Consider the following 26,262-nt stretch of genomic DNA (forward strand, 5'->3'; position numbering starts at 1 on the left):
TGACGACGATATTGATCTCCAGAATGGGAGGCCTGCGCGTCTATGTATAGTCAACAGCTGCCATCGAAGCTAAAAGAGAAACCGGCGGGGGGTAGAAATGGAATAATAAAAAAACATACGAGGATGTAGGGTCTACAAGAGCACGTATCAACATATCAGCAAACACCCCGCTTCAAAGGAAGAATATAGAGCTATAGGTACGGGGCAAGGCATCTCGAATCACGGACCGACCTGTACCATCTCCTATTCGCAACTCATTAGCTTGAACGACGTCGATGGCGAAACGGGAAGCGATGCCATACCTGCGGCGCCTGTTGCTGCTCCTGTCGCCCCTTTTTACTCGTCATTGCGTCGGCTAACAAGAACGGCGGAATAAGGGGGAACTGCGGCGCGCCTAATTATGCAAGTCTACGTCGCTCTCAGTGTCTATCCTCCATCGACGGCAGCGATATGTGCTCGAATGCCATCTATCCCACTGCTTTTCGCGGGCGAACTTGCATGGGCGTTGAGGTTGCCGTTTCGGCTTAGTCACGCCAAGCCCGCGACCTCAACCTCGCCAGCTTCTCGAAGCACTTTTTCACAAACCAGACTCACCTCCACGACGTCGACAACTTCAGCCTGCAACGAGACAGCACCATCTACAGCTCAGTGACAGCTTGAGTTGGCGAGACTGACCTTATAGATCTAGCCGTCGACTGCAGACCGGGACTTTGTTCTCTTTTTTGTCCTTTTTTTCTCATTACCTAGCCAGCAACCATGACGGAACCCGAGGATCTCGAGGAGGATCTCTTTGCTGATTTGTGAGTAACTTGCGCTTGTCTCGCGCCATTGGACTGGAGATCATCCCGTTGCTGCCTTGCTCGGCCGCTGCGTGAATGGCTTATCTTCCTATGCTAACCTACTCGACAGGTATGATGCTGATACCACGACGACCACCGCTGCACCTACCGCACCGCAGGTACAAGCACCAGCCGAGCCTGCTTCTAACAAGGCAGAAGTAGCCGAAACATTCAATAGCACTCAATATGCTGCTAGTCAGCAGCCACAGCCCGTCGAGGAGCATAAATTTGAGCCGCCACCTGCCCAGAATGGGGGCCACGGAGGAATACAGGTAGTTGGGGATAGTCACAGTGGTGGCCAGGCTTCACATGAAACTGAAAATCAAGGAACAGGCATTAAAGAAGATGGGTGAGTTTTCATATTTGACAGTCTGTTTTTGTTTTGTTTTGTGCCTCCTTTTACCCCAAAGACCAATCGTGCCGTTGGATGTGGCCAGGAAGAAGCCAAAGACATTCGGGGTATCCTTTTGAATTCTGGTTACCCAAAGTGGAAAATGTTTGATGAGGGAAGATGGCAAAATCTCCACCGAGCCATCACACCAGCCCACTATTTCGAATCACCCCACTTTCTCGTCTCGACTACCCGTCGACTACCTCGTTGAACCATGGAGTCAATAGTTTATAAGAACGAATGTGTGGCGTACGCGGCGGGTTAAGGGGTCACACATAGTTTGGAGGGGACATACCTGGTTCTACCGGGGAGTTTCAACTGAGCTTGCATGATCCTGATATGGCTGCTGGGCGGTTCACTATATGGACATTTATGGAAAGGGTACCGGGGGCAAGAAGGGTGCTAGCCATATACGATGGGGTTTATCAGTTCAGTGACTCAAGAGATCGAGGGTATTTCATGCATTAAAGCCTCTGCACGATTCCGCTTTGGAGCGACTATAGTATATCAGATACTATATATCTTGTCGGTATATCTTGATAGAGCAGTGCAAGGAGCGGTTATTTGACTGTCTTCCATATGGAATATCGAACATTACCTAGCTTCGGACATAGAATCAGGCAGAGGATTATCGGAAGAAGAACATCGAAAAATTTCAAATTCTCACTTTCTTGAAGTTCGACGGGTGCAATTTCACATCCCAAGAAAATCCAAAACCCGCACCTAGTTTCCGATTTGATTGAGAGAGTCGGCATCAGATTTCCTTCGACTGTAAAGCGCCCAACATCATCGCACAGAAATCTTCACTTGCAAGGGTCATGACGGCCCCACATGGTTCCTGGTGGTCGTGTGCGAGAACGACCTCTGCCTAGCAAGGCCCCTGAAATGCTATATCTAGAACTCCTGGTACCGCTCGTCAGCCATCACGACACGAAGCCTGCCCGCTTTACAGCCACCGACGCGAAGGGTTTAATGGTGGAGCGCGGACGGAAACCACTGTCACCCTCAACAAGATATATGCCTTGTGGCGCGACCTTGATTTTCTTTTGCTACCTTCTGCGTCCAACACTTGCTATATTTACCATGCCAACTCAACTTAGCAAAAGTGGATGTGAGCTAATAATATATATTAAAATAGTAAAATGTTCATCGGCGGGTTGAACTGGGAGACTACAGACCGTACGTATATAGCGTCCCCAATGAATGAGACATTTGTCAAAGCATGAGTTTCTGATGGTATGCACTAGAGTCTCTCAAGGATTACTTTTCCCAGTTTGGAGAAGTCCATGAATGCACTGTCATGCGAGATGGTGCTTCTGGCCGATCAAGGGGGTTCGGCTTCCTTACATTCACCGACCCGAAGACGGTAAACACGGTTATGGTGAAGGAGCATTACTTGGATGGTAAAATTGTAAGATATCATTTCTCATCCACTATCTTTGTTATTCATTTCTTCTACTAACTCTACATGAAAGATCGACCCTAAACGTGCCATCCCTCGAGATGAGCAAGAACGGACGAGTAAAATTTTTGTTGGTGGAGTGAGTCAGGAGGCAACTGAGCAAGAGTTCAAACAGTTTTTTATGCAATTCGGCCGCGTTGTAGACGCGACTCTCATGATTGATAAGGATACTGGACGTCCTCGAGGATTTGGATTTGTGACCTTTGATAGCGAGGCTGCCGTGGAAGCAACACTTTCAGTGCCACTGGAAATACATGGCAAAGCAATTGAGGTGAAAAAGGCTCAACCTCGCGGGAACCTGAGGGACGATGAAGAGAGCCGCAGACTAGGCAAACGTGGCTTCCGTGATGATCGGTTTAAAGAAGGCGATCGTGGCAGTGGATCTGATTCAGGGCAGCAACAAAATACTCAGAATCAAGCCAACATGGCAGGTGGCATGACACCCCAAATGATGGCCCAGTATTGGCAGCGGATGCAACAATATTTTGCTTTGATGCAACAGCAAATGGCCTCAACCCAAGGCCAAGGGATGAACCCAGCAATGGGAGGTATGAACCCCGCTCTGTTGCAACAAATGCAGCAAATGCAACAAATGCAACAAATGAAGCAGCCAGGTCCCCAACAACAAGGTGGAATGAGCCCATCCTCTCAAACGCCCCCTAGCGCACAAGGAATGCAAGGAATGATGAACCCAGCGATGCAGCAGATGCAGCAGATGCAACAGATGCAACAGATGAACCAGATGCCCAATCAGGGTCAAGCAGGGCCAGGCTTCCCAGGTGGGATGGGCGGTCAGATGGCTGGAAACATGCCAGCGGCTGTTGCAGGAGGGCCTGGAGCAGCAGCTGGAGCGACGAACAACGCTGGCATGGGTGGAAATTTCGGTGGTAATAGAGGCGGTCCTGGGTACAACGCTCAGGAGCAACTAGCATTTGAGCAACAGAAGTACGAGCAACAACAGGCCCGACGGACAGTCGATCCTCGAGGCTACCCGGCATATCAACAAGGTAACCCAACCTCTTGGGAGGGAATGTATGACGATACACCGCAACCCAATTTGCCAACTGGTCCTCAGGGGATGGGCCGTGCCGGCAGTGCTGCCAGCTCTATGGGACGAGGGATGTCGCCAAATGTTGCAAATAAACCTCCTCAGCCCGTTACATCTCCACAACCGCAGAGTGCACCGCCTGCGAATGCTCCCACCGGTCCTCGAAATGCCGGAAGGCCAGGGGCTAATTATCGCGGGGGAGGTCGCGGAGCGCACCGAGGATTCCACCCTTACGCCCGCGGTTAACCAGGAGTTGTTACAATGGATAATGAAGACTGCGTCCTTGCTTTATTTCATGCAGCACACTAGCAAACCGGATCCATCTCAAATGCATAGCCCACGCCGAGTGAATAAAAGTATACCTTCCAGGTGAAACCATTCGACGCCTGCTCGTCCCAGAGGCGGATCTCCTAAAGGCTTTGACCACAGCTTGATTGATGATCGTGGGATTCTATCAATGGGGATCATCCTAACTCAAATGCCGTTTGTGTTCAAATTTTCGTTTCATCCTTGGTTTGTTGTTCTCCAACACAGAACTCTACACGAAATAATGAGGCGCAACTTTGCTCTAAGCACGGCCTCTTTGGAGGAAATCATTCTTCTACTTGTCCCAATCATTTCTTTTTCTTTTTTTTTTTTTTTTTTTTCTGAATTTCTCTTTGATTTGTGTGGTTTATATGGTGGCTTTCATTCAGTGTTCCCCGCTTGTTGTCTTTCTATGTTAACTATTTTAATACTAATGCCAAAAAAAAAATTACAATTACACGAGGTTTTTTTTTTTCGTTTTGCATATGCGTTTGGTCTACCACTATGATATGTACTATAATGGACTCATTGTTCACCAACTTATTCCTAAGGGCTTAAATTCAACGTGGAACTCTTCCCTCTAGCAGGAACGCTCCATAACATGTAGGACGCTCCCTAAAAACCACTCGATGGTAATTAAGATATAGTGTGTATGGAGTACCAAGGGATCTATATTGTAACAAAGTATAGCTGAATTTTCATGATTAAATCCACTCCCCACAATACCATTCCTATCTAAACATACTCTGGAAATCCGTCTGCGAGGCACAAATAATATATGACAAAAATGACGAAATGAACAAGTGACAAGAAGTCAGGCTCAGCCTTGCCCATTAGAAACCAGACTCCGTCCCCAGCGTAGGTCTCAACTCCGATATGTCAAAAACAAAGAAAAGAGGTCCTCAAACGCTTAGTTTGAAGGTCTGCTCCACCAAGTAACTCCCAAAGCTCCTAAAAAGTAAAACATGCGGACTCCGAATATACGGCACGGAATTTTCAAGCTTCGTGCAGAGAACATACTTATAAACAGTACAAAGGGGCGGTAGTAATATAACTGAGGAGTAGGAAAAAGGAGCAAAAAAAGAAAGTAAAAAGAAAACGAAAGAGGAGGTAGATGATTCACGGGTGAAAAGAAACTACATAACATAGAAAATAGAGATAGAAGAGTTCCCCTCGGGGTAGAAAAGGTAGTCATTTGCAAAAGGAACGAAAGATTTGAAAAAGAGAAATGAAGAGAGGAAAAACAAAAAGAAGAATGAAGGTTAGGGTTTTGATTTCGCTGCTCTCCTCCGAAGTCCGAAGTCTTCCTCTTGCAGTTGCCGAATGAGTTTTATACTATCTGGGTCAGCATCGACTTCTGCAAAACTGGTACGATCATGTGCTCTCCTGGCACTCGATGTTCCAGAGGCGCCGTCATTCGTATGGTGCGATGACCCCGGTCTAGACGACGCCTTTGATCGAACTGGAGAGGATGGGGACAGACCGGAGGTAGAGGCAGTAGCGAAGCTGCGATCTTTGGATGCGCGCTGTTTGGGGTTATCAACAGCAGCTGTATTGAGCGAGATAGGAGGATAGCGAGAGGGATGGTAAGACATAGAAGTTGGCGTATGAACCGATAAGGGTTTGTCGGTAGCTCGTTCACCGTCGATGGTTTTGCCCTTTTCACCGTCTAAAGAGCTTAGAATTCCGTCTATATCATCAACAAGTGATGTCGGGGGAGACACGAGGTTTCCAACGGGAAGTACTGATTCCGGAACTAGTGGATGTTCAGGTGCAGAATCTAACTCCGAAATTGCAGCCGGGGGAGAGGAATAAAGGGGACTTTCGCTGGGAAAATCAGGCTTGAGAACATGAGACTTGTCGGACCTCTCACGCGTATTGGCGACTTTGGGAGTTTGAGAATGACCTTTATCAGAGCCTGTAGCTCCAGGACGTGGTGATGATATGTCATCTGCGCGCTTTTGCTTTTTCAGTGGGCTCGATTTCTCATCGTCAGGGCGCGTACGCTTTGTTTTGGGTTGTTCTTGAATCTTTATCGGATCGATTCGACCAGCTTCATCGTGGATACAGCGACGCTGATACATATTAATCTAGGCTCTTCTAAATGATATAGGAAAGGGTATACTAACTTTACTCTTCCGACATTCTTCACAGGCTTTTATTCTGCCCTTCTTACCTGAACAGGACGAACTAGGGCTCGTTTCCTGGGGCCTTTTCAGTGTATTTCCATTCGTGTCCGATGGGTGGTGCGGGAGCGAAATGCCGCCTATCAGGGCAATATCATTATGATAAGGATGGGTATCCTCATTGACCTTGCCAGAGACATTGTCGGGCTCCAGTGTAACCAAGGGCGCCCCGGAGACACTAAATGCTGGATGACTGTTCGATTCCTTTGTCATATCTATTTGATCAGAGACGGCCTCGGCGCCTGTATCGCCCTTATGACGGCATTTAATACGGCGTTTTCGACAAGGGTCGCAGGCAACCCGTTTAGGACCAAGACTAGCAGCTTTAGGAGTCTGACGTGGGCTACTTTCCTGCCCCTTAACTTCGATGAGAGACGCTCTGCGAGTTTCTCGAGTAGGTGTTTCACTACTGGACGACGCGGAAACACTTCGTAGAGGCGTACCATTTGCGGCTTGCGAGCTGTGATCCGATGGTCTCTGGGATGTGCTTGGGGACGGCCTAGGCTTTTGAGAACCACTCATAGCACGCTCGGACTGTTTGCGTGGCCGCGTACTTCTGCGTTTATCAGACATATCAACCTTCACGTCCATGACAATCGCTCCAGGGCGTGTCCACTGGGGAGCAGGTTCGTTACCGCGTTTCCACGCGACCCAAACCCCGAATTTCTGCGCAATTTCAACCGGATCACCTTGACCTTTGGGAATGGACCTGCTGACTGCGTTCTTAGTTTCTTTCGTAACCCCATCGACCTTGTAGCCGCCCGCAATCAATGCGGTTCTCAGGATATATTTCGCCAACTCCGGCAGTCCATCAATTTCGCCTTGAGAATAGTACTTTGCATTGTAATGGTCTGACCCTGGCTCCTGCACTGCAACTGATCCGTCGACTGAGAGATGGTAGACTGGAGTCTCGCGGTGGAACTGGTAATTTTCATCTTGGAAAAAAGCGTCCAGAAGTCGTGGAGGTAACGGGTCGTCCGCCAGATATTTTAGGACAGTCAGCCACATAATTTTCTGGAAGAAAGGATATCGGAATTTTCTGGGGACTTTGGCGTCTTTCTCCATCTTGGTAATCTTGAGCTGCATAGCGTAATTCATCCTGGTCAGAAAGTTGCCGCCTATGACTAGGCTGTCCTCCGGCGTCCAAACGGCGTGAATCCAACCAGAGGGGATCAGCATGGTATCACCTTCGAAGAGGTCGACTCGATAGCATTCCTTCGACTCAGTACCTAGGAAAGTGGTATCCTGAGCTGGTGAATTACACCATTCGTCGTATTTTTTCAAATGTTTTTCCTTGGGTGGGATGAAGAAAAAGGTCTTCTTCCCTTTCAGAATATGGTAGTAAACCGACGATCCGCCAAAATCGATGTGGAAATCAGTGTAGCAGTCTGCAACGGACATCAAGCAGTAGAATTGAACCTTTGGATAGTCCCCTATGGCTTGCTGTTCGGGTGGCCACACTGAATCTTGGAGGTCTAGGTCGCGAACTACTCGGGGTCGTCGTAGCAGCCTTCCAATCGGAGATTGCGAGACTTCCAAGCTGATAACGTTCTTCACCACCTTAGACGAGCTAGTGTCGTAATAATAATCCACCCACCTTTGCATGTTCCATTTCTTCTCTTCGCCCTGCTGCGATTTAACGTCGATGACCTCTATCTTTTCCTCAAGTCCGTAGATCTCACCAACAGCCTTGACTGTAAGATCTTTTGGGATGACCATATCGAGGCGATCTTGGCCACAATCGATGGCCTCTTCGTAGCCGTCATCCTCGGGAATAGTTTTATCAAATTCTTCTTCCGTGGTAGCCTCGTGGAAATCGGCATTCGAGCATGGCGTACGCGGGTTCATGTGTGCGGGGATAACTATCGGCTCGATCATGCCAACGCCATGCTCGAAGTATGACGCAGTCACTAGATCTGGCGGCATCCTGGCGAAGTGGTCAGGTAGAAACGTTATCTTGCCCTGTTTTATTGATGTAAGATGTATATTCTCATGTTCTTCCGAAGGTGGTTTGACGAAACCCTGGTTTAGTCCTGCATAATCAATGGCTGTTCGTGGGCGAGTTGACTTGCGGACAAACGTTGTAGGCCCGTGTATGGGGCGGCACTGTGAGCAGATGAATTTGTCAACTGTGCGTATTTCGTGGTCACTCTTGAATCCGCAACAGACGATGTGGAACCACTGATCACATCCATCACAATTGACCCAAGTAACCTCCGTATCGTCTCCTCCGGCGTCCACTGGAATTCGATCCCGGTTACAGGCCGCGCAATTCGTTTGGCCAGATGTGCCGTTTTCAACATGTTCGTGCTTCATTTCTAGTTTAGATATGGTTGGCTGCTTGTCTTGGAGAGGGTTGGATGGCTGCAGAGCAGGTATGCTAGGGCCCCATGCAACGTTCTTTTTCGCTTTCCTGTCCTCCTCTTGCTCATCTTCTAGCACTGGCCCCATAGCGGAAGAATATAACGAAGAATCGGGCATAAAGCCATTCATCACGGGTCTGGAGAGAGCAGCGGCACCGTCTGATTGGGATCGTAGCCTAACCGGCGGCATTCCATTCATACCTCCGACTACAGACCAGGCCGAAGGACCCCTGTCGCGTGTCATATCGCTTTGGTCGTGATTTGAGGCCATCGAGGCATGGCCACGCCATGGTTCCGGGTTCCAGGAGTGGGCGGTATTGTCGATATTTCGGGCTAGCGCATCATGAGGCTGGAAATGGGGAGAGTTGGCAGGTCTGGCGAAGTTGAGCAGTAATTCAGCGTCCGTTTTCATGCTGTCAAGGGTGGAGACATGACTTGTTGCAGGTCTGTTACCGAACCTCTGCCAGCTGGGCGAGGGCGCCTTTTCAGACTTGGCTCGCTTTGACGGTCTCTCGTCTATATCAACGGAGCCGTTGCCAGCGAGTGGCGAGACGACTGGTCCGTCCGGGCCGTCATAGGTGAGGGGAGAAAAAGTAGGACTCGTAGCCAGGGCTATCGTAGCAAGAGTGTCGATGGTAGACCTAGATCTGGAGTGGCCTCCGGGCCTGCCCGGAGAATGGTGATGTTGTTGTTGGTTGTGAGAATGATGATGATGATGATGACTACTACGACTCTGATGCTGCTGTTCGGTGCCGGCAATGGACCGATGGCGAGCTTGTTTCCGCGCCTCGTCTATCGGGGCAGCTTCACCGTCTCGCCCGTAGCTGGTGATGCTTGATTTTCTCGAATGTTCACGGCGTGGGAGGGAAGCGGATGCCGGTGAAGGGGCGAAGGGGTTACGGGGAGAGAGAGGTTCGATCGCATGGCGCGGAGGGGACGGGGTGCGGTAGTGAGGGGGACGGTTGGTAGGATGAGCACCGAAGGAGGTAGAAGAAGCCATGATAGCAGCTCCTGATGAGGAAGACGTCGGCGTTGGATATCAGGTTAGGCGGAGGCGAGCATCGGCGCGTGGAAAGGTCAAAGGCGGGGGTGAGGGCTCTGGGAGACCGCGCTGGAGGCTATCGCGAGCGGCCGAGCAGGCAGATACGGCGCTGGATAGAGCTAGAAGAGCGAGTAAAGAGCTGCAGGTCAGCCGCTGCCATCGCTGGGCCGTAGATGCAGCGCCGGCCGAGGGGGATACCTGGCGGCGCGGACGGGAGATGGGAGAAATTGTGTACATACCTCGACTGGACGGCGGCGGTGATGCAGCGGGCGCAGCATCGACAAGGGGCCGAGCTGGCACTCTCAGCGGAATGAAGGGCCTCGAGCTAGAGACAAAAAGTTCCCATCTGCAGCGGATTGGCAGCGAGACGACGACGGCGCGGGTGGTGAGATGGCGGCCTGTTGATTTGACTTGAAGCTGCGATTTTGACTTGAAGAAGATGAAGTTGGTGTATCCAGATTACCGCGTTTCATAACATCCGTTACATACACCACCAAAACTTGGGCCTGTACTGTGTGACAATACATACGCTGCTGTATTTCCATGACGGCCCCATCATCAGCAGCTGTTCTTAGCCATTCATGTATAGTCATTCCCTTATTACCTATATATACTCTGTAGATATATATATATCTACCTACGTTTATAAATGTGTGTGTATGTTGTGTCTGATGTTGTGCTGATGTCGATGTTAGTGTATGTATCGATGACTGTGTATGGCCGTGTATGAGTATTGATGACCAAATGATGACTACTCATGATGACTAAAAGCTGACTAACATTACTCATCTCATGCCGCTTTTACCAGCCTGTGAGAGGTCACACCGCGCTCACGTGCGTCCTTCCGAGTTCGTCCATCGCCCGCGCAAAACCACCAAAAGGAAACGAGCAAAGAGAGAGAGAGAGAAAAGAAAGAAGTAAAAAGCCGAAGAAACACCAGGAACGAAGCGAAGCAGAAAACGAGCACTGAAGAAACACCTATCTCCCTTGCCCGGACGAACATACAACTGCAGAGATATGAGCCGTAGCGCCAAACTCGCCCCGGAAGCCAACAGGTAAGGCCTCCCTCCCTCCCTGACGGCGACAGCATCTCCAATCCAACTAGCCTGCGCGCTCCGTGGCAGGGCAGGGGAATGGCGATCGTCTTGGTTTGCAGCTTGAGGCTTGGTGCTGACATGCTCGTCGATAGGATCCTCTTTGTGAAGAATCTCAGGTATGCACGGCGTCCATATATACAGAGTATACCTCTCTAACCGCACAATTAGCTACAACGTTACTGCGGAGGAGCTCTTCGATCTCTTTGGCAAATTCGGCCCGATCCGGTGAGTCTTTTGGCCCTTGCGGTGGTACACGAAAGCTGCGGAGTGGTACTGACAGTGCTCCCAAGCCAAATACGCCAGGGCATCGCCGCAAACTCGAAAGGCACAGCATTCGTGGTATATGAGGACGTCTCGGATGCAAAGCAGGCTTGCGACAAGCTGAACGGGTTCAACTTCCAGAACCGCTATCTCGTCGGTCAGTGGATTCTCTCCCAGATGTAGGCCGGAGGTTAAGCTAACCCCCCCTCCGCAGTTCTCTATCACCAGCCAGAGAAGATGATCCGATCAAAAACAGACCTAGCCGCCCGCCAGGAAAACCTCGAACGCCTCAAGCTGCAGCACGGCATAGATTGACTACAAGCGCCCCAACACCAGGTGCTACACACTTCCTCGTCGACATGTCGAACCCGACCTTTTCCTTACCCGGCTCCGGCCAACAAGGCCAGCCTGTCCAGCTTGTGTATTCCACTTTCTGTCCCTGCTCCCGCTTCTCCCTCGGTTTCGGAGGAGACCAGGCGTAGGAGCCATGTTATTCCTTGTCATTCTTTGGCGGAGCGGTTTAGGGCGTTCGTTCGGTCGAGGCGTTTGGGAGTTACTTAGTGCGAGGGTTCTGGCATCGGGGATAGTTCTGCTCGCCGCGGCTTGACGGGACCGGGGGATGACGCTGGACTGGAGCCGATATATGTGCTATCACGGCCACTACATGCTTTTTATTTCACCCACGCTGAATTATACCATCTTTTCACGCCGAACCCTGCTCCTCCTATCGTAGACGCGTAGTACCATTCTCTTGTCACTTTTCCATCCCCTCTGCCTCTATGCCCTGGTCTATCCTACATCTATCCTTATAGACCTACCCTCTACCTACCTACATCTATCTCTATCTAGATCTATGCCAAGTATGCTGTCCAGGCCCAACTCGACCACACGTGACATTTCGGTTCTAATAGCTCGAAACTCTGAGTGTCAACATGATATAAAAACCACCACCTTCACGACCTCTCGCGGACGCCCGTCCGGCGGTTCAACCTTGCATCTTCGCATTCTGCAGAGTACGGAGTACATCGACTAGGCACTGCTACTGCAGGCCCTGTTACACGCTCTTTCAACGCATCCTTCATCCTCCGCCCAGTCACACACCTATGTAGACGGCAACCGCTTCAGCTTGCTCGTGAATTATTCACGTCCCTCCGTGCCGACAGCAGACAACCAGCCGGGCGAGAGGAATCCGCACAGGGAAAACTAACCATAGACTATCATACCCCATATCTGACGCAGCCATGGCAGCTGTAGCGGTTCCGGACAACTCTACACTTCTCCAGGCTACCACCACCATACTCGCCGCTACAATGGCTACGGGCACGAGCACGCCAACTGCATCGCCCACAGGAACGCCGCACTCCCCAGGTGATGGGGGAGAGGGGAAATGTGAACTACTCGGTCCCTTTGCCCTGGTCATTCAGGTAGCCCTGGGATCGTTGGCACTTCTGGTGCTGGTATATAAACGGTGGAAAGAGAGGCCGCAGCGACCCGTCAAAGTATGGGCATTCGATGTTTCAAAGCAAGTATTTGGCTCTTCGATGCTTCATCTGGTCAACCTACTTGCGTCGATGCTCTCGGCGGGCCAGATATCAACAGATGCCGCCCAAACAAATCCGTGCAGCTACTATCTACTCAACCTCGGGATAGACGTACGTAAATCCATCCCGGCCTCTTCTTATATATACTATATTTAAAGCTAACTTGACCCCGTCCAGACCACCCTCGGCATCCCGATTCTTATACTCATCCTCCGCGTCCTGAACCACGCTGCCTTGTACACTCCACTGGCCAACCCCCCGGAATCGATCGAGTCCGGCAACTACGGCCGTCCCCCAAACGTAGTATGGTGGTTCAAGCAATCCATGATCTACTTCTTTGGCCTCGTCATCATGAAAGCTTGCGTCCTATGCATCATCTACTGGCTTCCATTCATTGTTTTGGTCGGTGACTGGGCCTTACGCTGGACGGAAGGAAACACCGCCGTACAGATCTTCTTCGTCATGCTATTATTCCCCGTCATCATGAATGCGATACAATACTATATCATCGACATATTCATCAAAAAGCGCGCCTTTGAGCACGACGAATCCCTTCATCCTGACGAGCATGACCATGACTTCGACTCGGCTTCTATCAGCAGTGATAGGCACCGCCGTAGTGCACTTCTTGCTGGGCTGGATGATGACGATGATGACTATCCCGGTAGTGACGATGAGGCCAACGATGCGGCACATGTCATCTTTTCCGATGACGAGGACGATGCGAAGCCGACTAATGGTCAAATCACCACCCGTAAATCACCACCGTTACCACATATCTAGGCTCACTTTGTCTGGTTTTTCTTTTTTTTTTTTTTTTTGCTCTCCTTTATTACTTGTCATTCGTCTCAAGGCACCGGTGCAGGGGGCGTTGATTCATTGTTATACAGCAGTTTGTTAAATTACTTGCATATCTTGCATACCCATGTATAGTTTTGGTTCACTTGTAGTATCATCGTTATTTACTCGTTTATCACAACTCTACCAACCTTATATATAGGAACGAAGTATTGCTATTAGGACCGTCATCTCGGCTGAGAGTTTCTTCCAGACGACCCCTCTGATAAGATATCGTAACGTCAAACATGATGTCATATAAAATAGCTTGCGGTCTTTGGAGTAGAAAAAAAAAGTCTTGGCGTATAATACCAAAAACACAAAATTCGTGATAAAAGTCGAACCTTTTTGCGACAAGCACCCAGCTTTGTGAAAACAGGCTACACACCAAGATAATTTTTATTTCTAACGGGGTACCGGTGGCTGTCTCTCGTTTATAATCCCCTGTTATTCCCAATTCAATAACCATGGCCCCAGAGCGAAAATTTCGACCCCAGAAAGCAGCCAAAGTCGCATTCGCGGTTGCTGATGAAAATGATACCAATGGCAATGCGAAGGGCGACCTGCTTGAAAAGGATGAGACTGAAGAAGAGCTAGAAAGGCTGATATTCGGTGACTCTGAGGGGTTCCACAGTGCACTCAAGGAGCACGATGATTCAAGAGACCTGGTTCTTGCAGCTGGATCAGGGTCAGAAGATGAATTGGGAGACGGAAATGCGTCGGAGGATGATTTGGCAGGTGTAGCTGATGCCGATGTATGATTCCTTTTTCTTCTCCTCTTAGAAGATACTCCGTACTAACCTATGTCGTTACTTTTACAGCTATTCTATCTCGACGCTGGGGACTCCGTTCCTCTGGCTGTTATGCCAGAGGATGGACAGCCAGCCGGAGAATTAGACTCATTTGCAGAGTCAGGGATCCCTGCCGCATGGGAGGACAGCGACGACGACCGCATCCGGGTCTCCCTAGCTGATAACGAACGGCTGAGAAAATTACGACTTACGGAGGCTGAGGATGTGATAAGCGGGAGAGAATATATTGTCCGTCTTAGAAGACAGTTTGAACGACTCCAGCCGGCTCCAGAATGGGCTAACCCTGCGCCCAAGAGACGAAGGACGGATGCGGAAGACATGTCTGATCAGTCGATGGATTATGCGGACTCCGACGAAGAAGACTCCATGACAGCACAGCCCTTGGCAAAGTTGTTGCAGAATATAGGTGATTTGACTAGGGATGTCTCGACAGATGCAGCTACCGGGAAGCGGAAACTCCGTCAAGGTGTCTTGGACGTTCAGCGTTCGAAAGATGTTGGTGGAAACCAACCGGTATGTTTCCCACCATAATTATCCTATGCTACGTAGCATAGGGGACTATTGGATGCGTTTTACTAATATACTTACTTTAGTCCTCAATTGACTCGCTATCATTCCACCCCCATTACCCCCTCCTACTCTCTTCGGGGCCGGCTTCTACCCTTTTTCTGCACCATATATCACCCGAGGCTGCTTCTCCCAACCCACTTCTTACGTCCCTCCATATTCGCCGTACGCCTCTTAGGACTAGCGCCTTTGCTCCTCCAACAGGCAACCGTATCCTTTGTTCTGGCCGTCGACGATACTTTCACGTCTGGAACCTGGATACGGGCAAGATCGAGAAAATCAACGGCCCAGCTGATCGTAAACACGAACTAAGATCCATGGAACATTTCAAGGTGTCCCCATGTGGCCGCTGGATCGGATTCGAAGGCACCACCAAAAAGGGCGGTGGAGTTATCATCGTTCTTGACGCAACGACCATGCAATGGACAGCTCAAGTACGTATCGACAGTCGCGGAGGAGTTGCAGACTTCGCCTGGTGGAGGGATGGAGAAGGTATGTGTGTAGTCGGTAAGAATGGTGAAGTTAGCGAGTGGGACCGACGTGAGAAACGCATTATTTCCCGATGGGTTGACGAAGGTGCCGTTGGCACAACAATCTTGAGCCTGGGAGGACAAACGGGCCGACAAGAACTGGGAGGCGATAGATGGGTTGCCATTGGTAGTTCCAGCGGTATTGTAAACATCTATGACCGAAAGCCTTGGGCAGATGCTGCTGCGTTAGCCAGCAGAGGCAAGTCATCACAATCAGTCAAAGAAGCGGCGGATGTTCAGTTTGGAATCCCCCAAAGGCCGAAACCGACTCGTATGTTGGATCAATTGACAACCCCGACCAGTCATCTCGTATTTTCCAGCGACGGGCAGTTCCTCGTTATGGCCAGCCGTTGGAAGAGGGACGCATTGAGACTCAGTAATACTGCCCTTTCACCCTTAGCCCCTTATTCGCCATAAAGCTGACAATACTTTCTTGCTATAGTTCATCTACCATCATGTACTGTCTACTCGAACTGGCCAACATCCAATACACCTTTTGGCCGTATATCTGCGGTGGCCATATCTCCAACTTCGAATTCGCTAGCGGTTGCAAATGAACAAGGTAAAATCCGTCTTTGGGAAATTCACGGATAGTATATACTTTAGATTTAGAATTGGTATCGAGACTGGGATATATTCAAAGTTCATTTATATACCACCCGCCCGCCCCTTTACCTTGCAGTTTGTATACAAAGGCTTTTGGCGTTTGGTGGTAAAAAGGTCAGTGTACTGCTTGTGCTCTTTCTATATCCAGGAGGAAGAATTGAGAGCTTGAGATATCCAAAATATGAAATTTCTTCTAGATCCATAACATCCCCCAGCGCCTGTATTCGACGACATGTTGAAGTGAAGGGAGAGTTTTAACCAATAAAATCTGTCTATCGAGCCAGCATAAGATACCCAGTATACCTCCAAAGTTCATATATGAATTTTAGTACTATCCATACTTGCTACCTAGCTTTTGAGCATCTGGGTTATGTTCTCCTTGTTCCGGACACCAGCCAAGTTACCTGCCTTGACACGCTCCAGGGTCAACGCAGCGATAAGAGCTGCACCAACACCTGAACCATCTTCGGCAGAGCTCATAACAACCTTATCCGCTTCGTTATCAGCCCAGTCAAGGATCTCGCGAAGGGCCTTAGCACCTCTCTGCTTGAAGTGGGGATACTTGTTAAACACAGAGCCATCGGCACCAACGTGGCAGGATGTGATGTTCTTCTTCTTGCAGATTGCAGCAACCCCACAAGCGGAGATACGGGCAGCTCTGGTTCCGATAAGTTCGGCAAGACGTCTGCACAGCTCAAGCTCTGGTTTGGTAGGCTGGATCCCAAGGGTACGTTCAAAGAGGTCGCGAGATTCAGACAAGTTCTCAAACGGATCCTCTTCAATGGCCGAAAGGAAAGATGAGTCCAGGAAGTATGGTTTTCGGAGGTTATCGGTCTTTTGACCCTGGAAGATGATACCGCCTTTGTTATCAATGATGTCGACCAGAACGAGACGGAAGATTTCGCCGAGGTAGAGACCAGCGGTCATTTTCTCGAACGCCTGTTGCCCTGGACGAGGAGAGTCCCGGTCGATGATCTTGTCGTATGTGGTTAGGGGTAGGACGATGCGCTCGTTATCGAAGGCGCCGTACTCGCAATTTATCGCAACTGGGGTGTCCGGGGGCAGATTATAATGTGCGATTTTGGGTATTGAACCAGCATTTTCCATATATGCGGCATTGACACCGGTTCCGAAGATGCAGCCAATCCGCATTTCAGAGTCGGTATACGAGGAAGCGATCAACGTTCCGGTAGTATCGTTTATCAACGCGGCAACTTTAATGGGCAGCCCCTTGAATTGCGCAGGTTAGCATGGAACGATGGACAGTAGCATAGCGGCAGATGGTGGGGGTGTAGTTACCTTCTTTTCTAGTGCACTCTCCAACATGGGCACCACATCCTCTCCTTCAACTCCATCGATATCAAACCCTTTGGTCCATCGCTGTAGGACACCGTGGTCAATGTAATCTTGGGTTGCCGGGTAGGAGAAAGTGAAACCCAGAGGCAGATCAGGCAAGTTCTCTTCATCGTGGTGATATTCAATAAACTGCTGAACGCAGTCGGCGATGTACTCCCATAGCTCTTCCGAAGTACCAGATTTCAATTCCTCCGGTATGCGGTACTTTGATTGAGTAATGTCGAACTCCCCCTTTTCTTCTGACAGGACAATCTCGCAAACACGCAGGTTGGTGCCGCCCATATCTAGTGCAAGGAATGTACCCTGTTCGTGGCCCGTGGGGAATCCCAGAACCCAGGTAACGTTCATAGGCTATGCATTTATAGTCAGAACTCCCCCATATTGAGAACCTCACTGGGCGGGGTGGTGGGAGAGAAGACGTACAATATTTCCACCTTCTACGGTGAGGCCTGGTTTGTCTCTTGTTAGCTCCAATGTATCCATAGCATAGCTTATAGGCAAGCCGGCGACGTACCCTTTGTGAGCTCATTGATGAAATGCTCAACGATTTTCTTCAGCCTGGCCGTATCGACTGTGAAGGTCTCTTCCAATGCTTTGATCTCGTCAAGCAGGGCCTTGGGCATGTCGACCATGGATCCTACAGCATCCAGTATCAGCAGCGCCCTCCAGCCGGCCAGAGAAGCACTCACCCTTGCGGGACGGCCGCTTGCGAGGAACTGGAACCATTGTGTCTGCTGTATCGACTGTCTACCGAGCTATAAATCGTAACAAGGAGCTGTCAATTGTGTATAACGAGGGTGAGATAGGAGTTGGAGAGACGAAGGAATGGCGGGGTGGAGGGCGTTGGGGGCAACTTAAGTAGCTAAGAAAGTTAAGTTGGTTCGAGGCCAATAACAGCTTCATCTGCGCGCCGTCAGGGATCCCATTTGCTTAATATATCTCACCGCAGGATCTGGCCTCTGGTGATATCATCTGCTCTTGGCCGTATAAACTTGGTTGAACAGGGTGTCCTTGTCTCTGCAGCTACGGTGATAAGTTGGGGACAAAGGAAGTTCGGAGTACAGAGAAATTGAGATATATATCAAAGCTAGAACAAAGTCGACAATCCTCCTCTAACTATCCTCACTATGAGTAAATGAATTATATACCGCCTATCCTCAATCATTATGGTCATTACTCAGGTCTGGTTCTGAATCCAGTCTAAAATCATACTGAAAGTCGTCCATCGTTCATTCTCACGAAACAATACCGGTTAAAGCATCGATCTCGGCCTGTATCACTGTCGGCTCGTTTGCCTTGTTCACATTAGTGGTCCTTTGGGTCTACCGGCCTGAGCTTGTTATCTTCCCCCGGCGAAGATACCTCAAGGGTAGCCATTGATGCGGTTAACTGGTCTTCGGCTGGCCGTGTCTCTTCATTTTTGATAGGCTCGTCTAACTTCCTCTCACCTTCTTTCTCCTGAAGTGCTTCTAGCTGAGCCTTTGTCCGTGTTTCATGGTCCCGGGAGACCTTTAGGGCAGACTCTACTTCTGCCGAGAGACGGTCTACTTCGTTGTGAAGACGCTCATCCTGAGTTGCTGGTTCCTTCTGTTGCTCCTGACTCTGCTTGTCCTTCTCCGGACACGTCTTGGCCCAGAGCTCTTCCAGCTCCTCTAGCCATCCGAGAGCATCTGCCAGCCGTCTCACCCCCTTATCGCAGTCCCCCAGGATTAGTACATCGTCCGGCCGCGATCCCAGGGAGCCGGCCTGTTCAAGATTGATAAGAATACGGGGGGTCTCCTCCCGACATAGACTTGGTAAGCTAGCAAACGGCTGAACGCTGAGACTGGTGCCCATGACGATGCACAGATCCGCCTCAGCAGGCAGGTCACGGTTGGCGAAAAAGTGCGAGGGCAGAGCTTCCCCGAAGAACACTATGTCTGGCTTGACGAGTCCCATACACTCTGGACATAAGGGTATATCATTGGCCGCAATCGCCTTGATCATCAAATCGTCCGGGTAATCGGTCCTGCAGTCTATGCAGCTATGCGTGGCAAAACTCCCGTGTGCTTCGACAATTAGCTCTCCGGGGACACCAGCCTTTCTTTCCAGGCAATCGATATTCTGCGTAAAGAGCTTCAAAAGCAGCCCCTTATCGTAAAGCAGCCTTAGGAACGAGTGAGTGATGCTCGGCCTGAACTTGCCAGGGAACATCTCCCTCGCCAGTGCGTAGAACGGATGAGGATTCTGGCGAAAATAAGTTATATCAAAGACAGCTTCGGGATGCGGCAGGTTGAGGCGCGCGAGGTTGGCGTAGAGACCTGTGTCTGGGGAGCGGAAGTCGGGGATGCCTGCAGATGTACTGATGCCAGCACCAGTCTATACGCCGTGAGTGAGTGACGAGGGCTTCCTGGCCTGCGTTTGGAGAGGATAGACGTACCATGACCACGATCTTGCGGACTTTCTTCTCCTTGATATATTTAACGACGCCCTCGAGAGTGCGTTTCTCCAGTGTCGTCGGAGGGACGCTTTCGTCCACCATCTTCGAGGATTCTGCCCCCATTTCTGCTAGTCGCTATGTCTTCCTCTTTCAAAGGCAGTAAGAGTTGTATCCGACGGTATAGGGTGAGTCTGCTGGAATCCGGAGTTGATAGTTGATAACGCGAGAGCCTTCAAAGTGCGGGGAGCTGGAGATGAGGCTCTCGAGATAGTTACAAACCGCTTGGTGACATTCGCCAGCCACCAAAGATGTTAGAAGACGGAATGATCCTACGTTAGCCAACGAATATGCCAAAAGATACAGAGTACAAGACCTGCGATATACAAATCGACGCTCGTTAATGCGAATATAGCTGCCAGTGGAATATTATTGTCACGAACCCGGCCCCTCGACCCACTGGAAGTTCGTTCCTTTTGCTGGCCTGAAATATTTATATTTGTATATTTAACTACTCAACACAACCACATCCTCTGCCCAACTCCTGCCAGGCCATTGTATGGAACTGAGACATGACCAGCACCGCCAGAAGCCATCACGGCGGTGTTAACAGCCACAATGGCGATCTACCGTCACCGGAGAGATTAAACGGGCTGGATACACGCAAACCCTTGACCCTTCCACACGACCGCAACGACGACAACGACATCTTCAACGCCAGCTCCGTAGCAGATATCAAGGCCACCCTCTCCCAGCTACAAGACAAAGAGGCACTGGTGACCGCCCGCCTCGATGCACTCGTGGCATCCCAGAAAGACCTCTCGCGAGAACTGGGCCGTCTCGACCTGCTACGAGCTCATCTGGGGACGCAGGCCAGCACCACCCGCTCAATTAGCCATGACATGCTGTCCGGCGCTGCGTTGTCCGCCCACAGCCTCTCCAGCGCCGTGAAGAAACTAGACCTCGAACAGTCCCGCGTGAAGTCGATACTGGATATGGTGGGACAGGTTGCGGAGCTGAAGGCGTGTGTCCTTGGGGTTGCAGGGTCGATGGGAGCACCGCAGAACTGGGAAATGGCTGCGTCGTATATGCATCGGGCGTCAAAGATACCCAAGGACGTTATAAACGGCTCGTTCGCTGCAGAGATTGTACCGACTACTGAGGTGCCGGACACGCCTAATGTGACTCTCTCCAATGCTGCCGAGTCCCTGTGCGCTCTCTTTCTTCGTGAATTTGAATCTGCAGTCAAGGAAAACGACGGGGCAAAGATCACTCGGTTTTTCAAACTGTTTCCATTAATTGGCAAGTCTGACGTCGGGCTGGATGTTTATGGCCGATACGTATGCCAGGGGGTAGCCACAAGAGCCCGGTCAAACCTCAATGCGGGAACAGGAGGAGCACAGGCAAAGGATGACTTCTTCTACGCAAATGCGTTGTCGAGGCTATTTGAACATATTGCCCAGATCGTGGAAGCCCACGGAGCCCTGGTCGAGAGACACTATGGGCCCGGCAAAATGAGCCGCGTTGTTGAGAGGCTACAGGTCGAAGCAGATGTTCAAGGAGGGATCGTTTTGGAGTCGTGGGCTGAAGAACGACATGTAGATCGCAAGCTGACAGATATCAAGTCCTACGCGTTTACATTTTTGGTGCAAAGCTTTCTACCCGCTGCCAGAGGACCTGGCACCCCGCGCGCCAATTCCCCGGCCAGTTGGGATGCAGCACCGCAGCGCAACAGTGAAGATGAAGGTGTCGATATGAAGGAGATTGATGCTATTCTGAATGAGATATCAGTTATGTTGGGTAGATGGTCTCTTTACGGGAGGTTCCTGGCGAGTAAATGCAAAGTATGTTGCCCTAGTCTTCAACCGATATAATAGCAGGCAATACTAATAAACCAACGCAGGAAGTAGATGCAAGTGATGACGATGATCTCGAGCTACCGCCATTCCTAACAGAATCTCCGCTAGCCCAAAAGGTTACCGCGAAGCTGCTCTCGCCGTATAATGCGATGACGACCTTCTTCCTCCGTCGTTCTGTGGAAAAGGCCTTCCAGCTTGACGAAGCTCCCTCTGATCTATCATTGGACCTTCGGAGGCCGCTGGTCTCCAACCCACCGCACATCACATCCGTCGTTGACGATATTATGTATATCGTTAACAAAGTCATACAACAAACACTAGCCACATCTCAACGGCCAGCAGTAACTAACGTAGTGCCTACCATTGCTCGCGTGCTTGGTGGAGATTTCATTGGTATGGTCCACCGCAAGATGCGTGATGAGACGCATCCAAGGCCCGTCGTGCCGGGAGGTTCGCCTCCTGCTGCAACGGTCGTCTCGTTCCTCGTCCTCGTTAACAATCTCGACGTCGCCGTCGGCTACCTGGAGCGTATCGTGAAACGGCACATGGAATCGACAGATACTGGAGGCGACATTGCCAACGATGCTAACGCCCAATCACGGATAGCTACTCTTTTCCCCCTTGCGGATGACGCGCAGGTAGTGCTGAGCACATTGAGATCGCTCTCCGCAACGTTCACATCCAAAGCACAGGATCTTATCGGTGATGGGATACAGGTCATTTTTAATAACGTGCTGAAGTCACGACTCCGCCCTATCCTCGCTGACGCCTTCCGGGACATTGAGTATCAGCCACAAGATGGTGAGGGGGATGACGGAGGATATGGAGCAGCCGGAGGTGGAGAGGATGACGGACTGATGCCCCACGAAGCTGGACTTCCTGGCCTCGTCCGCCAGCGATTCGCGAGTGGGTGGCGCGACCTCATGCTTCCGATAGCACGTATACTGACGGAAAATACATTCGACCGTCTGCTTGGCGTGACGCTCACGTCGCTGGCCAGGCTGCTGGAGAAACGCCTGTGGTCTTACCACGGCCGCGTTAATGCATTGGGCACTACCAGGCTAGAGAGAGACGTCACAGGCATAATAACAGCTGCCGTAGACGTGGCTGAAGGTCACCACCATCACCACACTGCGTCCGGAGACAGAGGCGGCGGCAGCGGTGTCGGCGGCAGGGCGGGTCGCTACCGTCACCGCGAGACGTTTGCCCGCTGTGCCCAGATGGTGATGATCATGGGCATGGAGGAGGAGGAGTGGGAGGAGATCTCGCAGTCTGACGGGGACGTGGTGGACCGACTATCGGCGGAGGAGCGCTCCCGGGCCAGGGCCATGGTCGTGTAGCTACAGACAGACGTATGTATCTTATCCTTCTTGTTTATCTGCATTATCTATGTTACGTACATCCTCCAAAGCCTCCTCGAAACGGCATCTGGTCGTGCCTCGGCCGCTGCAATGTTGATCCGCCGTTCGGTCGATGTCCGCCCCTATCAGGATTTCTCGTCTCTTCGCTAAAGTCCTTCGTGTTATCAAATCTCTCACAAGCAAAAGCAAACCGATAAAGGAGAGTTTTCTGATAAGTGATTTTCCCGCCACCAAATCAAGCTTCCTCCCATGTCGCCCCGATTCTTGTTATCAGCCAATAGTGCGCCTGCAGGAGGATTAAACAAAGAAGCTTATCGGCCTCTAACGCTGGTCGTTCCAAGGGTCTCCTCCCTAGCCTCGCTCACAGGAACTCGGTCGGCTAGGCTGGTGGGCGGATTGGATAGAGGGAGGGAGGCAGAGGGAGTTCGTCCGTTCTTATCTTTGGTCTGGGGAACAGGCTGAAAAGTTTGCTTATCTGGGCTATCTCAGGTCTATCTTGAGCTACTCTACGCGCTACTGTGGCTAAATTTGACTCTCCTTCAGCCGCGCCTCCTGTGCATCCAGGCAAGGATATGATATCGTGTGCCTGAACAGCTCACGATGGTACCTACACGGCACATGTACCTCCACGGACAGACATCTATATGCATCTCCATCTGCATATATTCCATTCCATACCATGTTCAATGGCATGCCATGGAAGCGTGGTATATAAGCAGTGCTTTTATGTACTTCTATGTACCTGACTAAGCTCCTGGATCTTCCGGGCGTTGAAAAGCTCTTCCTAAACCTTCCGCGTTATCTATCAGGCCAACCGGGCGAATCAGCGGCCGGCTATCTGTGATATCTCTGAGCCTTTCTCTATCTTCACTGACGCTGGACGAACACCTCCACGTTATCGTCTTACTTCCCGCTCGCTCGCCTGCTGCGTTCCAGCTTTCGTGGCTGGGTCGGTCACCGCCTCCAGATGCGTCTTTTTCCCGGCCCGAGACCTGGGATGGAGGACGGAGTGATGTTTCCTCTGGCTCCTTTTAACCTAACCATGCTCCCCCCTGGATGAATTTATTTTCCCTATTCCACTTCTCTCTCCATCCGTCTTTCTTTACTCCTACCGGTAGATGATCTACAGGGTTCATACGTCTCCAAAAATCTACATACTCCTATCTGTAACTTCCCCCTTCGTTCCACCAAAAGGCCGCCTACAGGGTGGGTGAGCAGTAGGACCGAAAATGCCGGCTCCCTATGCCCCTGACTATGCTTCCTACAACTGGACTGGCTCCCCTTCGAACTTCAGCCTCTCCACAAATACCGATTTGGGTGGTGACTCGCGTGAGTACTCTTTGTCACTATTATGCGAGGGATACACGTATTAATTAAACTACTATAACAGGAGTCGAAAATGTCAACAAGTGGTTTCAACCTGGGGACCAGGCGTACATACTCGTCGCCTCGGCCATGGTCATGGTCATGGTCCCCGGCCTGGGTTTCCTCTACTCTGGTCTTGCCCGTCGAAAGTCGGCCCTGAGTATGATATGGGCTTGTATGGCCTCCATGTCCGTTATCAGCTTCCAGTGGTACTTCTGGGGTTACTCTCTAGCATTCTCGCCCACCGCTACCAACGGGTTCATTGGAAACCTACGAAACGTCGGCCTGATGAACGCTCTGGCTAACCCTAGCCCTGGTTCCCCCCTTCTCTCTGACCTGCTCTATGCCTTCTACCAGGTATGATACAACAACATGTTCCCATGTTTAGTTATATACTAATGCAATAAATGTAGTTACAATTCTGTGCTGTTACGGCTGCCATCGTCATGGGTGCCGTCGCCGAACGAGGACGTCTACTTCCTGCCCTGGTGTTCATTTTCTTCTGGGCTACCCTCGTCTACTGCCCGGTTACTTGCTGGGTTTGGAATCCTAATGGCTGGGCTTTCAAATACGGTGTCATGGATTATGCTGGTGGTGGCCCAGTTGAGATCGTCTCCGGCATGTCCGCCCTAGCATACTCGATGGTACTGGGCCGCCGCCATGAACGCATGATGATCAACTTCCGACCTCACAACGTCTCCTTGATATTGCTGGGCACGGTTTTCCTTTGGTTTGGTTGGCTGGGCTTCAACGGTGGTTCTGCTTTCGGTGCTAACCTCCGTGCTGTCATGGCATGCTGGAACTCCAACCTGACTGCCAGTTTTGCTGCTATGACTTGGGTACTTCTCGACTGGCGTCTTTCGAGGAAATGGTCCATGGTCGGATGGTGTTCTGGTACCATCTCGGGTCTTGTCGCCGCCACACCTGCCTCTGGTTTCATCCCACCGTGGGCGAGTGTGATACTCGGAATTGTTACCGGCTGTGTTTCCAACTACAGCACCAAGTGTATGTTGCCATTCATATATTCCCGTTTATACTCGTTCCGAAGCTAATCTTTATAGTGAAATACTGGATGGGTATCGATGATTCTATGGATGTATTCGCAGAGCACGGCGTTGCTGGTATCGTGGGCCTTTTATTCAACGCCCTCTTCGGAAGCGATGCCATCGTAGGCCTCGACGGAGTCAGCGTTGGCGCTAAAAACCCAACCACCGGCACTGCCGTTGGAGGTTGGATCATCCACAACTACCGCCAGCTGTACATTCAGCTAGCCTACATCGTCGCTGCGGCAGGCTACTCCTTCGTCGTTTCTGCTATAATCGCCTATGCTATCAACGTAATCCCTGGCCTCAAGCTGCGCGTCTCCGAACAAGCAGAGCTCCTAGGCATGGATGACGACCAGCTAGGTGAATTCGCATACGATTATGTCGAAGTACGACGTGACTATCTAGCCTGGACTCCCCAGAAGAACGACCAGGTGGGCCAGGACAGCAGTATCGTTCCTCGTGCCAACCTCTACGGGTGCGGCGAACACAGTGGGATGTTCTCCAGCCCGGGACAAGAAGTGAAATGCCAACACACTTCTCCATCAAAGTCTTCTTCGCAAACACACCTTCGAGACGTCACAGCTGTTCCTTCAGTTGTGGTTGCACCAGAATCTACCGGACGGACCAGTGAACATGTGGAAATGACTGAAAAGGCTTAATGAATGCCCAATGGAGTATTTGTGTCTTTCAATCTTATTTCGTAACGTGTCCACGGAGTTTCACGGTTTGTCTCGAAATACCCTACCTTGATTATTTTCGTTACCGATCTGATTTTCAGCGCGAGGTGTTACAGGCGTTTAGCAACAATGGGTTTTGTTTAGAGGGGATTCCCTCTTAATTGATTTTATCTATATTTAACTAGAGAATAACTAATTCAACCAATACTTTACTTATACATTTACTCGGGTTTAATCATAACTATAGCTATAATAAAGCCAGATAGACGGCTAGAAGAGAATAGCAACACTACA

The 26,262-nt window shown here is 50.5% G+C and overlaps 9 protein-coding genes across 9 annotated transcripts; 7 read left to right on the top strand and 2 right to left on the bottom strand.

The window, feature by feature from the left end:
• Window positions 1–756: 756 nt before the first annotated feature.
• Window positions 757–1,192, top strand: GIQ15_05657 (uncharacterized protein; the record flags this gene model as incomplete). Its single annotated transcript, XM_033553074.1, has 2 exons — window positions 757–800; window positions 910–1,192. The coding sequence occupies 2 exons, from the start codon at window positions 757–759 to the stop codon at window positions 1,190–1,192; spliced, it is 327 nt and encodes a 108-aa protein (XP_033404218.1).
• Window positions 1,193–2,372: 1,180 nt separating this feature from the next.
• Window positions 2,373–3,986, top strand: GIQ15_05658 (uncharacterized protein; the record flags this gene model as incomplete). The annotated part of the gene is made up of 3 exons (XM_033553075.1): window positions 2,373–2,409; window positions 2,478–2,641; window positions 2,706–3,986. The coding sequence occupies 3 exons, from the start codon at window positions 2,373–2,375 to the stop codon at window positions 3,984–3,986; spliced, it is 1,482 nt and encodes a 493-aa protein (XP_033404219.1).
• Window positions 3,987–5,308: 1,322 nt separating this feature from the next.
• Window positions 5,309–9,595, bottom strand: GIQ15_05659 (JmjC domain-containing histone demethylation protein 1; the record flags this gene model as incomplete). Its single annotated transcript, XM_033553076.1, has 2 exons — window positions 5,309–6,121; window positions 6,176–9,595. The coding sequence occupies 2 exons, from the start codon at window positions 9,593–9,595 to the stop codon at window positions 5,309–5,311; spliced, it is 4,233 nt and encodes a 1,410-aa protein (XP_033404220.1).
• Window positions 9,596–10,654: 1,059 nt separating this feature from the next.
• GIQ15_05660 (pre-mRNA branch site protein p14) lies at window positions 10,655–11,310 on the top strand (the record flags this gene model as incomplete). The annotated part of the gene is made up of 5 exons (XM_033553077.1): window positions 10,655–10,692; window positions 10,743–10,850; window positions 10,903–10,959; window positions 11,025–11,152; window positions 11,210–11,310. The coding sequence occupies 5 exons, from the start codon at window positions 10,655–10,657 to the stop codon at window positions 11,308–11,310; spliced, it is 432 nt and encodes a 143-aa protein (XP_033404221.1).
• A 926-nt stretch (window positions 11,311–12,236) lies between these two features.
• GIQ15_05661 (uncharacterized protein) lies at window positions 12,237–13,319 on the top strand (the record flags this gene model as incomplete). Its single annotated transcript, XM_033553078.1, has 2 exons — window positions 12,237–12,647; window positions 12,714–13,319. 2 exons carry the CDS (start codon window positions 12,237–12,239, stop codon window positions 13,317–13,319), a joined length of 1,017 nt encoding a protein of 338 aa, XP_033404222.1.
• A 521-nt stretch (window positions 13,320–13,840) lies between these two features.
• GIQ15_05662 (small nucleolar ribonucleoprotein complex subunit) lies at window positions 13,841–15,699 on the top strand (the record flags this gene model as incomplete). The annotated part of the gene is made up of 3 exons (XM_033553079.1): window positions 13,841–14,128; window positions 14,195–14,698; window positions 14,779–15,699. The coding sequence occupies 3 exons, from the start codon at window positions 13,841–13,843 to the stop codon at window positions 15,697–15,699; spliced, it is 1,713 nt and encodes a 570-aa protein (XP_033404223.1).
• Window positions 15,700–16,236: 537 nt separating this feature from the next.
• GIQ15_05663 (Sirtuin family) lies at window positions 16,237–19,786 on the bottom strand (the record flags this gene model as incomplete). Its single annotated transcript, XM_033553080.1, has 8 exons — window positions 16,237–17,118; window positions 17,188–17,595; window positions 17,668–17,693; window positions 17,759–17,881; window positions 17,934–17,987; window positions 18,494–18,539; window positions 18,607–19,602; window positions 19,664–19,786. The coding sequence occupies 8 exons, from the start codon at window positions 19,784–19,786 to the stop codon at window positions 16,237–16,239; spliced, it is 2,658 nt and encodes an 885-aa protein (XP_033404224.1).
• Window positions 19,787–20,232: 446 nt separating this feature from the next.
• Window positions 20,233–22,859, top strand: GIQ15_05664 (conserved oligomeric Golgi complex subunit 4; the record flags this gene model as incomplete). The annotated part of the gene is made up of 2 exons (XM_033553081.1): window positions 20,233–21,504; window positions 21,564–22,859. The coding sequence occupies 2 exons, from the start codon at window positions 20,233–20,235 to the stop codon at window positions 22,857–22,859; spliced, it is 2,568 nt and encodes an 855-aa protein (XP_033404225.1).
• A 1,250-nt stretch (window positions 22,860–24,109) lies between these two features.
• Window positions 24,110–25,950, top strand: GIQ15_05665 (ammonium transporter MeaA; the record flags this gene model as incomplete). Its single annotated transcript, XM_033553082.1, has 4 exons — window positions 24,110–24,209; window positions 24,271–24,602; window positions 24,659–25,250; window positions 25,307–25,950. 4 exons carry the CDS (start codon window positions 24,110–24,112, stop codon window positions 25,948–25,950), a joined length of 1,668 nt encoding a protein of 555 aa, XP_033404226.1.
• Between the last annotated feature and the right edge of the window lie 312 nt (window positions 25,951–26,262).

The sequence above is a fragment of the Arthroderma uncinatum genome (assembly GCF_011692745.1).
Source record: "Arthroderma uncinatum strain CBS 119779 chromosome Unknown scaffold4, whole genome shotgun sequence".
In the NCBI taxonomy this organism is placed as follows: domain Eukaryota; kingdom Fungi; phylum Ascomycota; class Eurotiomycetes; order Onygenales; family Arthrodermataceae; genus Arthroderma; species Arthroderma uncinatum.